The sequence below is a fragment of the Cyprinodon variegatus genome, unplaced genomic scaffold (genome assembly GCF_000732505.1).
Source record: "Cyprinodon variegatus isolate N-32 unplaced genomic scaffold, C_variegatus-1.0 Scaffold169, whole genome shotgun sequence".
In the NCBI taxonomy this organism is placed as follows: Eukaryota; Metazoa; Chordata; class Actinopteri; order Cyprinodontiformes; family Cyprinodontidae; genus Cyprinodon; species Cyprinodon variegatus.
This window is the reverse complement of record NW_015150622.1, coordinates 933,449-948,254: the sequence shown is the minus strand read 5'-3', so window position 1 is coordinate 948,254 and position 14,806 is coordinate 933,449. Positions and strand designations below refer to the sequence as shown.

At 37.7% G+C, this 14,806-nt stretch overlaps 1 protein-coding gene across 1 annotated transcript in view; it reads right to left on the bottom strand.

Annotated features, from left to right (window-relative positions):
- The window catches only part of LOC107086972 (VPS10 domain-containing receptor SorCS3-like), a 384,596-nt gene that overhangs the window by 228,669 nt on the left and 141,121 nt on the right, over positions 1-14,806 (bottom strand). The window contains exon 2 of the mRNA XM_015378290.1: positions 8,630-8,697. Coding sequence (XP_015233776.1) covers positions 8,630-8,697 — 68 coding nt within the window. The remainder of the gene's footprint in view (positions 1-8,629; positions 8,698-14,806) is intronic.

Here is a 14,806-nt window from a genome sequence, read left to right as displayed (position 1 = left end):
AGACATTTGAAAAAAAAACTTTTTTTTCCTTTGGAAATAATAACAATTGGAAAAAAAAAAAGACAAAAATATATAATTAGAAAAAGGAAAAAAAGTAAATATGAAAAGAAATCTGAGAAAAAAGCAGAGTCAGTCTCAAACCTTATTCTGATAAAGAGATTTTTCAAAGTTTGATTTCCTGATTGCATTTTTCAAATTTCCATTTACCGAACATTATTATTTCAAATTTTCATTTTAAAAAATGTTTCTTGGCCTGCAACAATAATGAAATACATTTCACTTCACAGGTTTTTTATTTCTTATAAAGTCGATTGAATGTCATAAAAAGAGTTTTGATAGGATGCAGAAAGATAAGGAACATACATTTGAGTCCCATAAAAATGTGTTTCACATTAAAACAACACAAATAAACAAAAACAAAATGTAAATTCAAATAAACTCACTTTGTTTGACACTGATTCTTCATTTTATCGGGCACTAGTTACAAAATTTGCATTCCTGACCTTATGTACATTTGATTTAAATCTGGGGCTTTTTTTTGTGTGTAATTGATGTTTTTGTTCAACTTTTCTGCAAGTAACAGAAGAAATATAACTTCAATTCCCCCAGAAAACTTTCGACATCAGTTGTTCAGTCACACTAGAGGAGAAGACTTCAGTAAGCACAACATAAAGCAGAGAAAACAACTGCAGCATGCGCTTGTTTTGCATAAAGAACAAGTATCGAATGTGTCAAGTTCAGGCATAAAAGGAGGGCGGGGGGAGGGTGCATCTTGACTTTGTTGTTGGCATTAATTTGCATCGCGCCTGAATACCTGCAAATGAGTTTTAGGCTCGTCATCTTTAATAAATGTTTTCCTCACACCGAACCGATGCTCTAGAGGCCGGATGAGAGAAGCTGAGCAACTTTGAAGACAAACTGTTTTCGCAGAGTTGATTAGTAGTCAGCAATGAAAAGCTCTCCTGCTTCTCCAACGCTTAAACATTGTGAATTCTTTGGAAATTATGCTGGGTCTAACTGATCAGCCTCCATTGTTTAAGGTCAGGATGTTCATTAAAGCCGACAGACTGACTGGTAAATACTTTGAGGTGTTGCCACAGCATTGACCTTTGAAAGAAGGTAGCATTGGACGTGCCATTTGGGATGCATTTCTGTTGAAGTGATAAACATTCTACTCAAACACTTTTCAGACGCTATCTGTGCTGTAATCACAGTTTGAAACCTCATTCCTCAAACCGATTCTTTCTCTTTAGATAAAGCAGGCTCAAGTTAATGGTATAAATATTACAGCACTTTGGAAGCTGGAGTGCATGCCTCTATTCAGACACTGCCAAGTCAGGCTTGGATGGACAGCTGCTCCTCTCACTGCAGGTTTGTGCCTGAGTGACAGTGCTGGGAGGGCTGCCAATAATAATGATCTTCAAGAGCAGTGAAGGTTCCTCCTCTCGCACTATAGATTAGTCTGTTCACCTGATTGCATCTTCCCCAAAGAGATCAGCTGTCATGGCGGATTTAAATCTGACAGTATTGGAGGGCTTCATATGACTCCTGTTTTTTTTTTCTTTTGTTTACCTTCCTGATGTTTAAAAGAACCCAGATGATAAGGCTGTTATTCTGTTTATGCATCTGTGAGAACTTCATGACTCAGGTATTCCTTCAGACCAACAAGGTTCTAATGCCTGGTTAAATGTGATGAGACAGAAATAGGATGAGAGAACCTATAAAAGCCTATGTTTCTAAAATCCATTTGGAACTACAGATATAAAGGCTTCAGCAATTATTCAAACACGTAATTTTCCTAATAACATAACGTCTCCTTTCAATGGAGCGCTCACAGAGCTCAGAGTAAAAGTTAAGTTAAAAGTAAAGTTAAAAGTTCTCTTTTCTGTTGCCGTTGATCAATAAAAGTATGTTTTAAGATAATTTGAGGCGAGAACTTTATACTTTTAAGCGTCAATATATGGGCCATTTACCAAATCAATGCGTAATTTAAAAAAAATGTTCCGAAGATGAGAGGACATTCGAGGGTAACGACAGCCAGGGCTAATATTATCCCATCTGCAGCGGCCCTATCTCGGCATAGCCGTGTGTGAAGGACTGCTAGCTATCATGGCGATATTTTTTTTATTAGGCTAAATGTTCATTTGATATGTCTTTATCTAATTGTGTTAATTATCATTCCCCCACTAAATGGAAAAAGTCAGAATTTATTATTATCATCCGGAGACTATTAATAACGGCAGGTAAAATGCAGCTTCAGACTAGCCGAGCGTGTGGTGATGTCATTAGTGCGCTTCTCTTCCAATTAACCCTTATTTGTTCTGATTGGTCCCGTTCTCCCCAAATCCATGTTTTTCTGTGTTCTTCTACAGAAGAAGAGTCCATACTCGCGTTCTTGTGAATTGTGAAACGGCCAACAATTCGCTCTCCAACTGCAAACCTGTAACGGTCACCACTACTCTGTGAGGATTCTTATTTCAACCGTTGTGTATATTAGCTGCGATATATGAATCAAGAGGCTATGACCGAAAATGTTGATTGACAGATTCAGGGTTCGTACACCTTTTCCAAAGTCAAAATCAAGCACTTTTCAAGCACTTTCAAGATCCATTTTAACACTTTTTCCAGCACCTTACGGAACCAGTTTTGCGCAGATCAATGTCGGGGGGGGCTTCAAAATGAATACATAAAACTAAATCCTACCTTAATTTGTCAGAGCACAACCTAACCAACCAGAGGGTGTCGCAGTTCAGTATTATCAGCCGTAAAGTTATCAATGCCGTTTTAAGGTCTGGACCTGGCAATGAATTAAAACTTCGTTTTTTTTTTGTTTTGTTTTTGGAACGTTGGCGAGAAGGTACCGTGAGATAGTGCTGCGGGAAACACTGCAATGCAAACATTACATTATCACACCGTACTCTCAGTCACTCAGTAACTTAGCCTGTGAATTCCTAGCTAGCAGTTACTAGCGTAAACCAATAGGCACTAACGTTAACATGTACTAGGCTACTTCAGTTGGCTTACTTAAGTCTATGATTTACTCTTCATGTGACTCGAGAGAACAGACTCGCCCATTGTGAAAACCTGCACATCTTTTTTTGCAGACTTTACAAGAGGCAACTCGTGGGGTTTGTCCCCGTTTAATCCATAATTTGTATTTTTCATCTTCCAGCCAACGTTCATTGAAACGACAACCTCCCGGCATGGTGCCGTATTGGTTTCATGGGGGCGGAGTCACACATGGAAATAGACTGGCAGATCGCAGTCACACATAAGCGAGCAGGTTTCATTTTCAGGCTCTCCAACATTTTATTTCTCCATTTAATAAACACACGATTCAGTTAGATAGGTATTTGCTGCGAAAGAAATAGTTACAATTTCAAGCATTTTCAAGCATTTCATCCAAAATATAAGCACTTTTCAAACCTTGAAAACACAACGTCAGAATTCAAGCATTTTCAAGGATTTCCAGCAACCGTACGAACCCTGCAGATTGCGGTTGACAAGCTCACATATAACTAACTGGGCGGCATAAAATAAGGGGGAAAAAAAAAAACAGATTTTTAGACAGGATTTTTTTTTTTAAATAGAAATTTTCTAAATTTTGGGAAAATATCATATGTTTGATAAAGAGTACATTTATATACATGTTTAAGCCAGATTTGACATTTAAATATGATTTACGACTTTAAAGTTTATATATCCTTTGTTAAATTTTCCCCCTAATGGAGGTTGCCATTTTTTCACAATGCATGCTGAGTAGATGACTTGGTTAGGTCTAATTGAACTGGAACCTACATCATAAATGAAGGAGGCTACCATTAGCAGAGCAGTTTTTTCAGGGTATTGCGTTTGACTGCTGTAAATTTACACAATCCCACACTGCGTTGTTGCTTCAGAGTTTTCATGAGCTGATATACATGATATTGTTAAAAAACCATTGAAAACTGGTATTTTCAACGATCTGCATTCCACCTTTCACTTTTCAAACAAATGTAGACGTTGTTTGGACGTAAATCATGTCTTTTCAATGTCTTTTTTAACCAATTTGTGCTCAGTGGGTGGGTTCTCCATTTATGTTTACCTACATTTGCTTTTATTTCATATTTTTTTTTGTGACTTAAAGTAGAAAACAATAATTTTCCATCCTGAAGGCAGGTCGTTTGTTGTAAGAAAGACTGAGCTGTGCAATTTAACAATGAGATACAATCGAACAAGCTGTCCGTTATGCTGGAAGGAAATACAACACTGACCAGAAAGGCTTCTATTAGCGACAGAACGGAGGACGCACAGATGAAGGAGTCCCTGTGGATGAGGGCTTACTCTGGCAGTCCTTTTAACAGAACATACAAAGACAGAATAAATTTGCCCTGGTCCTGCCCTGAAGTGTTTTGTCAAATGGCATTTAGGTTGTTTTAAGCTCTTCTTAACCTAGAATTTAAAGCATATCTAATTTTGAAGTGGAAGTAATGATAAGACACATTGCTGATTGTTAAATGTGACAAAAAGTATATTAAAAATTATGCTGTATTATGTTGTTTAGACTTTTCAGAACATTTATATTTTTAAAATAAAACATACATTGCATACACTTCTTCAAAAATAAAGGCATGACTCCTGAGCAAAGCAAGCAAATGTATATTTTCTTTATACACAAATGTTTCCCAGATTTAGTTTTCTGGATGGTAGATATAAAAAGTTTTTCTCTATCCAATGTCAGACTACAGCATTTTTTATCCTAACTTCCTAAGCAGTTTCGACCTCTTGTCAGTTTTTTGTTTAGCACCATGACTTGCAGATGCCATAATGTGGCAACACTGATCCATGAATCCAGATGAATGTCATGTTCTGGTTAATCCAGCTATTCTAAAGAGAAGTTCACCCCAGCTCTATTCCATTAACATTGTGGTAGGTTTTTAATTCTCCCGCAGGCTACATTATGTTCCCTCTCAGCCATCTGTGGTGGTTATGATGGGGGACATGTCTGGGGGAGACAGTGCAACAGGGACTACAAGGTTCATCAAAGTAAAGAGACTTCAGCTGCTGCACTAAATGTGGGATCTTTTTTTTTTCCCCAAACGTTTTGCAGTTGCCTCATCTAAAAAAAAAAAAAAATGAAAAAGAAGACAAGCTTTGAAAGGATTTATTTCATATTCCTGACATGTATGGAGACATTTTAGAAATGCAGACAGAAGGGGGTTCTGATGAAACAGCCCTATCATTACCCAGGATGCGTTAGAAATTTCATCTACAGCAAAAAGTCCCTCTTCGGTCTTTCTTTCAGGTTAGAGAGAAACTATTTTCTTTGTAGCCATTCAAAGATGGCTCTGTTTTTGCCCCAGGATCATAACTGAAGCGCAGACGATATGTAAATGTCAAAAATAGCCAGAGGTTACTTTAGGAGCACGTTCCTTGATGAAAGCCCTTCAAACTGAGCGAAGAACACCAATTCTAGAGGTGAACATGATTTTGCACTTATAAAAGCTGTTATTAAAAATGTCTTAGATAACAAGGACACTAGGGAAAAATTATTTCCCACAGTAAGATTAAATGGACATTTAATCTGTAATTAATATAATTTTCTTTTAGTTTTTAATTATAATGCTGGGCATATTTGTTAACATTTTTAATGGAAACAAAAGGATAATGTAAATGCTGGACCAGAGATGCTGGTGGACTGAAGACGGTGGAGATGAGGAGGTTATGAGTGGCTTTGAGGAGGGCAGTTTCTGTGCCGTGTTGGGTGTGGAGTCCAGATTGAAATGTTTCTAACTAATGGCTGTTTTTTTTTTCACTGACTCTCCTGATCGTCCATATTTTTGAGTCTAGCAATTATTGACAGAAATTTAAATTCTCTAGTGAAATTTCTAATAGTTTTTCTTACATTTTGTGGGACAGTTCACATTCTTGCAAGTAACAAAAAGTCCACGCAAAAATGGAAATAGTTTTTATTTATTGGTCTATGGTTATATCTAGGGAATACATCCATTTTTTTGGATTTTTTTCATTTATTTCATAAATTTTTATTTTTCATTAATTTTGTATAATTTTTATAATTTTTTTTATCTTTCGATGTAACAATAAACATATACCGAACCGAACCGAAAACCGTGACCACGAAACCGTGAACCGAACCGTGGATTTTGTGAACCGTTCCACCCCTAGTATAGTTATACTGCTATAGGCTTAGACTGCTGGAGGACATACCCCTTTTCATCATTCTGCTTCATTCCATTTCTACTCTCCTTCTGCAGTATTTGCTAGTTCAACTTCTGATGGTATGCTCTCTCTGCTTTCTCCCACCATAGTAGCTTCACCTGGTCTGTTCCTTTTTTGGCTGTGACACCATCATTGAGAGAAATGATCATCTGTGCTGCTGCCATCTACACCTTTGTTTATAGATGTTCGAGATCGGCCTGTTTTTCAGCGAAGTCCTGTTTCTCTGACTGTGAGTAACTCTATGTGCCCTCTTTCATCCTCTGACATGGGAGCTAGCTTGGAGCTTGCCTGCCTGATTGTGTGTGTTTCCTGCACATGGCCGTCTGTAGAGCTGGTACACAGTTACCTTTTGTATCTTTGGTTCTTACTCTACGTCTGCTTCTGTCTCCTTGAACCCCATTCGCTACAAGCATGCTTGGTTTGAGGGACTGCATTCAGGTCAATGCAATCTGATGCTTTTCTTTTAATCAATTTGACTGTATGATCTGGTTGAACTGTCTCTGTGAAGTGTCTTAAGATGAAATGTGTTTTGAATTGGCGCTATATAAATAAACTGAAATGAATTGAAGTTGCAATTCTATTTCTTACACATCAACACACATCTGATTGTTATGCATTTAAAAAAAGAAAAACTTTCCTCCCAGACTGCAGGTTAACTGGTGGTTGACACAGATTCTAAAAGTAGAGCCAGAGGCAGATCTTTGAGTTTTCGAGCTCCTCTCCAGTGGAGCCAGCTCTTAGTTTAAATCTATGATGCAGACACATTTTCTACTTTCAGGACAATGCCTAAAACCCATTTCAGTCTTAGAAATAAAGAGTAGTTATAAGAACCATTACTGTGAGTGATTGAATGTAATCAGTTTGATTATCGCAGATTTTATCACTGTCTTAAGAGTTTTAGCTCAGCAGTGATTCTCTCCCAGGTGAAGCCACTAAAAGAGCTGATGCTGCAATTAACTCTTTGCCTTTACATGGACGTAAAAAGTACTTCTTTAATGCGTACGCTCCATCTTCTTTAAAACCCGGGTCAAACCTCATTGTAGCCTTAATGGCCAGGTTCTGTAGGGTTTTACTTTCAACTGTTAAAACATTTGCTGCAGTTTCAGAGACTTCTGCTTCTGAGTCTGGTTTCCTTGCACAAAACTGGTATGATACGCTTAATTTAACTGTATTGTGAAAAAACTACCTTAAAATTTATGATGATTGGATTTAATTTATTGTATATAAACTTTTATTCAAGTGCGCTGAGAGGACAGTTGCTGTTAGTTGTTGCTTTATTACAAAATCGAATTGAACTGCATCATCTGCATAAAAAGACAGAATAGCAACAGGTCATGAATTCAAGGTTTTATCTTCATGCCTAATTAAACACAAATATATTTACATATTTTGTTTAATCAAAGTTAAAATTTTAAATGTTTCTTTTGATTAGAGTAAAAATGTTAACATATGATTGATAGCATCTTAAAAAAGTGGATCTACATGGTCGATGCTCAGTACCATACACTGCCCTACTTAAGCTTGTGTTTCACTTCAGGATTCAGTTTGTCACCCTTAATAAAAAAAAAATTTAATGTTCAAATCATCTTCCTTTTCTAAAGAATTATTATTGAAGACCAAATTTGGGGACATTCAGCGCCTGTTAGCAAATAAAAAAGGATTACTCCAAGAGACAGTTATGAATGTGTTTCCGTTTGAAGTCCCTTAACTTGAGTTTGTTTATTAAATTATGTTTAGATTATGGTTCTTGTGGTGAAACAATAACTGATGGAAACAAAAAAATAAACGTAATGCATTGATGGAGATTTTTCATGCTTTGTGCTCCACATTTTTCACAGCAATTCCAAGTCTGTCATGTGTTTACAGGCTTCCCAAAGTGAAACAAGCAAATTACCGTCTGTGTTACACAGTACAGGCCTGAAAATGGGTTAGATGCAGTTTCCATTCATCAGGGACGTGTTACTCCTATTTATGCTACCCTGTTTTTTTTGTGTATTTTTTTGTATACAAGCATTCTCTTTGTCTCACAAGTCTGAGTGTGTGGCTGTGCGTTTATTTTTTCTCCTGCAGGGGTGAAGGAGACGAGTACATCAGATAATATCCCAGAACAAGCGCATGGAAAACAGCTTCCTACACCCGGCTGCCCCGCCTCAAGGCGGATGACACCACAACAAGATTATTCCCACCATGGAAAGGGAAGGTGGGAACAGTCATGGTTGTACAACAAGATGAGTGAGGAAAGAGAGGATATGGATTTTTGGGTCTAGATAACTAAAAGAATCAAACCTTTTAAGCATCAGCAGGATGATATTCAAGGTTTCTTTTTACATATGTTCCTTGGGGAACATGACAGCCTTCAAACACAGACCTGTAAATATTAAAGGAGTAAAAAAAGATGATTTGTACTCACCTCCAAAGGGTGCTCTCGGTGACACTGCCAATGTGGAAGTCGTATAGTTTGGTCAGAATGAGGATAACCTGCAAAGAGAGGAGATTTTTAAATTAAAAGTTTGTTTGTCATTTCTGGTCTTAAAGGAGTCATAGATTGCAAAACCGAGTTTTCATTGTCATAGATAAATAAAGACAGTTCAGTGGGTGAAATGGACGTACCTTTTCACAATTCTAAACTTCTACCATAAAACGAGCAAATTCAAACGAAGCACCGAATTGAGATCAACTAGGGGATGCCGCCTTATTTGGTTCTGGCCTGTACTTTTGTCATGCCTCAAAATTGACATACAGACCAGCCCACTGGTTCACAGGCCCAAGAACTTGAATAGATGTAAGACACCAGTTTAGCTGTTTAGCCTACAGTTGGGTTTACGTCCCCTAGAATTACAAAGCAGGCAGTTTCTGTATTGAAAATGAGCCAGAACCACATGCGTAAATGCAGTGTTCCAGGCTGCACGGAGAAAGGGGAAAATTTTCATAGTCTTCCCAAGAATAAGAAGACTCAACAGGCATGGATTATTTTTGTCTATCAGAAAATCCCTGCAAAATTTGATGCTCAGCTATTCATTTGCTCTAAGCATTTTACCAAAGACAGCTTTCAAAATCTTGGACAGTACAAAGCAGGATTTGCTAAATTTCTTTTACTGAAATTAGGGGCTGTTCCGACCTTAAGGCCATCACAACCACAAGCTGTAAGTATGATTCTGTCGCTAAGCTGTTGATAGCAGTGCTAGCAAATCTAGGGTGACCAGATTTGGGTTTCTGAAAGGGCGCTGCTGACTTGACTGGACCGGCCCCAGCAGGAGAAGAAGCGACCAAACCCGACCTTCCCCCCCGTCTGCCTTACCGGGCAAGGCAGGGGGAAGCATCGGGCTGCCGTTGTCTGGGCTACCATCACCACGTCGGGTTTGGTGGTTGCTTCATCCACCGCTGGCTCCCTTTTTCGACTACATGCTGCACTGCAGTTGACCAAAATCCCAGCCGATTTTGAAATTCCCCGCTGACATTTTTTTAGGTCTGAAAATAAGGACATATCCGGAAAGACGTCTGGTAACCCTACCATATCAACAATTTGATGTTTCATTTGAGTGAGTGCTTGTTGCTGTGATGTGTCTTTGCTCAGCAGCTTCACTCGTTGTAAACCAACCAATCAGTGCACAGCTCATCTAAATATTTATGAGCGTACCATGAAAGGAAGAAAACCTTTCGTTTCATTCTAGGGCTCTTAACCAGGCTTACATTAGGGCTCATAGAACAGCAAGTATGCCATTTTCAGTCCAACCAATGTTACACACCTATTCAGAGACCATAGGGACCAGCACCAATTACCTTATAGAATCATTCTATGACCCCTTTAAGGACCTGCTTCTCTGAGTGTTTAGGGGTCCATTAAAAAACTGGCAAGCAGAAAGGACCGTTAAAGTCGTAGGGAAGCGGCTGTTCCAACGGTTGCATTTCTGAATTCTCCCAAGTGGTGCCCAACCCTACACAAGTGAATAAAGTATATGTGATTGGTAATTTATTAGGGGGGCAGGATTGTTGTGGCGGAAGGTTTGCAAGCAAGTTTGATTGTGGCCGGTTTGTCGGCATCTTGCTAACCAGTTAGTAACTTAGTGCTAGTAGGTTCCCAATGGGAAATTCCATTGGGACCAAGTAGCACTAAATTGGTGACTTAGAAACGACACTGTCAAGGAACGCTATGGACTGCGGAAACATGCAAGAGGAGGAGAGTTTAGTGTCTGAGGTCATGGATTAGTATCCTTCTCTTAACTTTTTCAATCATTATTTTACATCTTCGGCAGCTCTGGCAATCTACCTTATGTAAAAGAAGTTGCTTTTTTTCGTCATTTTCTATTCGAGGGCTTTCTGTGTTTAAGAGACTCAAATTGAGAACTCTAGAACACTAATATACTACTAATAGAAAAAAGGGAATTATATCAAAACTAGGAGTGAGCATTATGGCAAAATATATTCCTATGTATTTTAAACTGAAATTATGAAGTACATTGTATCATGATGCTGGTGCATAAAGCAATGTGCCCAACACAGAGTGTTTTAATTTAGACATTTAAAAACAACACTCAGGTAAGCGGCACACTACATACTGTAATGGAAATCCAACATTGTGAAAATGTATCATCTTATTGTTTGCAGACGTGGTAATATGTATGGCAGGTTGAAGGGTACAAAATAAAAAAATATATAAAAAAATCATAGTTTAATTTACAAATTTGTTGTGTTCATTAGCTTGCAATGCTAATGGAACAAAATTCTCTTCATAGTAAATACTATTTAATAACATGAAAGTAGGGGGGCAGGAGGGGAGGCAAGGCTCTAGAACAGGGAGTGTCTGCCTCCGTCCAACTGTTAAGCCTCCACTGTTACAAATATGAACCTTTAATGCCAGTTAACTGACTTAGCACTGTGCAGCCAGTAGTTGCTGGGAGCTGAGATTTTAGCTTTCTACTTCTGCTGGAATAAACCCATCTTACACGTAAATAATTGCACAGTATGCCTACAGGTTATGATGTTCTTTTAATTCTCAAACTGTGATACTAACAACAAAAATATGACTTAATTTCTACTGTGGTAGACATAGCAACATGTAACAGTTTCATCACTACCACATAAAAGCTTATTTATGCAGCAAATAAAATGAATGTGTCTGAGAATAGAACTGCAAAGCAAAGAATATTTCTCATTGATAATCCCATCATCTTTAGCTTTGGCAGACTGTCAGCACATCTTCCCTCACAATCTAATCCTGTTTTATTGCCCTCCTCTATAGTAAACTTTACTTTTTGTTCTTTTATTTTTTTCCCATTAAATAAAGCTCTGAATATTTCAGTCATTTGTATTTTCACACAAATTTTTTGCAGGAGTGGAAACATAAATGGCTCTAATGATGTTTTACTTGTGTACTTATACTTTTTAATCATCAATTATATATTTGTGCCTTGATAAAATTCTAAGATCATATCCACACAACAAATCAAAAAGCTCTTAATCAATTAAAAATAGCACAAATATAATTTGTTGATCCTTTTTCTTTTTCTCATCAGATATTCTAAAAAAAGGTTCCTATTTTCAAAACATTGAAACAGGCAAACGGTGAGGTGTGGGGAACACTGTCAGGGTGTAGCCCACCATGAGGTCAAAATAAAATAAATAAGATGAAGTAAAACATCACTAAATATTAAATATGCTAACATAGTTTCACCATTTCATAAATTTATTTGGAGGAAGCTCTGTATGGAAGTAAATCCCTGGGATTGAAATAAAAAAGCCACCGAAAATTAAAAGGTGGTTCAAGGGTAAAAAAAAATCAAAAAAAAATTTTGAACCAAAAAAAATTCATTGTCATTATTTCTACACAGTTGAAATTTCATTTGTTATTTTCTCTTCAAGCAAAAAATGCACATTACCATTTCAAAGTGATGACATTTTCAATACGTATTTGTCAGTTCTCCTTTCTTTCTACTGGTTGTTAAATTTGACCAGTCATGCACGTAAGGCAGCCATTTTTAAATCAGTCCATGAACACAGGTTTCTCTTCTATTATAGCTCCTGTTCCACCATTTATAATTACACTTTGTTCTATGTATCCTCATCAAGACTCACCGGAAGGCAAAATAGTTCCTCTATCAACTGAAGTACCGTCATCGGTTTTATATAAATTTAATGTTAAATTTTGATTAACTGTATTGGCTTGCAGGTGTGCTTATGTATGGATGCAACAGGTGTCTGTTGGAGACAAGGCTTATTTTGATATATTGTGAAATGTTTTGCATGGTAGAATCACAGAAAAAATTAGAGAAATTCATTTGTTAATCAGGTCGTCTTCCCTGCTAACCTAAAGCTTCAGAACTGGTTCTTCCAGTTTTCTCAAGGTATCAGATCTGATAACTTTGCTTTTTGAATTAAAGGTTGAAACAAACAGAAAAAGAAACAAAAACGATCCTCCAGCATATAATATTATTTATAATAATAATAAAAAAAAGACATCTCAGTAAAAGAACAACATGATTTTTATATTAAGGAGTAGATCATCTTAACTGTTTTAGAGGATGGAGTAGTTTATCCAAGTATAACATATCGTCTATTAGAGACAGTTTCCTGCAGCTCCCGCTGACAGCATCATAGCAATAATACTCTCATAACCATAAACACTAATGCTGCAGTCAATTCTTTAAACAAAGTCATTGCTGGGGGCTGTTTGCATGGTAATGACTTTAAACAGTTGTTAAACCGGACAGTTTAGAGGAAAATATTTCAAAACAGTGAGCAAACCATTCAGGTCTAATAACTTCATCCTTTGACGGTTGCTATCTTATGACAGGAAAGTTGAGTGGATTCTGGTCCCAATACTCTACTAAACATTAAATGTTTGAGATATTTCCAAAAGAATAAAACAGAACTTTACTATTCATCACCTAAATGTGTAGACAAATTAAAAAGCAATTCATTTCAATTCATTTAATTTCTATAGCACCAATTCACAACACATGTCAACTCAAGGCATTTTACAGTTCACCAGATCATCCAGTCAGATTGATTCAAAGTTTTCTATCTAAGGATAGTTGATTGAATCGACTCATTGACTTGAAGGAATCCCTCACACTAAGCATGCTTGTAGCGACAGTGGAGAGGAAAAACTCCCTTTTAACAGGAGGAAACCTCCAGCAGAACCAGGCTTAGTGTGAGCGGCCATCTGCTGAGGCCGACTGGGGTTCAAGGAGAAAGAAGCAGAGACAGAAAAACAAGCAGAAATATAAAAGGCAAATCTAAACCAGCTTCACAGGCGGCCCTGTCCAGGAAACACACAGCCAGGCAGACAAGCTCAGAGCCAGCTCCCATGTCAGAGGATGAAGAAAGCACATCCAGCCAGTCACAGTCAGAGAAACAGGACTACACTGAAAAACAGGCCAATCTCGAACATCTATAAACAAAAGTGTTGATGGCAGCAACAGAGCAGATATTTCTCTCCAGGATGGAATCACAGCCAAACACAAAACACAATTTTAACCAACCAACTACTATAAAAATAGAAACAGCAATATTTTCACAAACTTGAACTAATAAAATGATTTAAAAAACATAATTAAATTCACTTATTAAAAGAAAACATTGAGCTGGTCAAAGCAGGTCTATTTAAGATATTCCTTGTTTAGAAACAACGTAGCCTAGGGGATAAATTAATTTTTATAGCGCCTTGTTTTTGCCAGCGGGGCCATCAGTCTTCTAGTGGACCGCAGCAGCTTAAAGAAGGATTGTAGTGGACGTGTGGAATCAGAGATAGCTTTTCTCCTCAAAGCATGTCTGTGTAGACTGAGAGGATGTATTTGGTTTTGACCTGTTATCATTCCAGCGTGTTTGACGACCTGGTTGAGTTTTCCTCTGCAGCAGGAAGGTTTCCAACCAGGAAATTAGATTAGTGAGAGCCAGTTGAAAATTGGGATGTGTTGGTCAGTCTGATTTTGTCCCACTTTAGTCCAATAATAGGCGTCTGAAATGTAGACGTCGTTTGGACGTAAATCATGTTGCTTTTCAATGTCTTTACAACCAATATTTGTTCTGTGGGTTTAACTGAAGTGTCCTTAAAGGTGCACAATCACATTATATGCCCATAAGAAAAGGCAAAAAACCGATCATGTGAAGATAAAGATATCCACGCATCCTTCCCGATCGTGTTTAGATGGTCCTTTAAAGGGATAGTTCGGGATTTTTGACATGAATCTGTATGGCATCCCCATCACCAGTGTCATGCAATCACACTGACTTACCCCTGGCAGAATCCTGTGAGCAGAGTTCTCGTCCAGCTTTTGTCAAGCTGAAAGTAGTCCGGCAGGTTTGCTAGACCCAGCGAAATAAAACGTTTCTCTTCCCAAAACATTATGTGTTCAAAAGAGTGATATTTTTGCATCCCAAAAACATTGTAGTGGAAAAAGTCACACGTCGTTATCACTTGGTCCTATTTTCTCTCTGCTCGTATCAGTGTGCGCCGTCATTCTGACAGCGAGCTCAACTTTTCCAGCTCATTTCAGTGCTAACTTAGCAGCTGCGTTTACAAGCAACTCCACCGAGCTAGCTTTAGAGCTAACCAAGTTGAAACAAGTGCACCATGATTTGTCGGCCA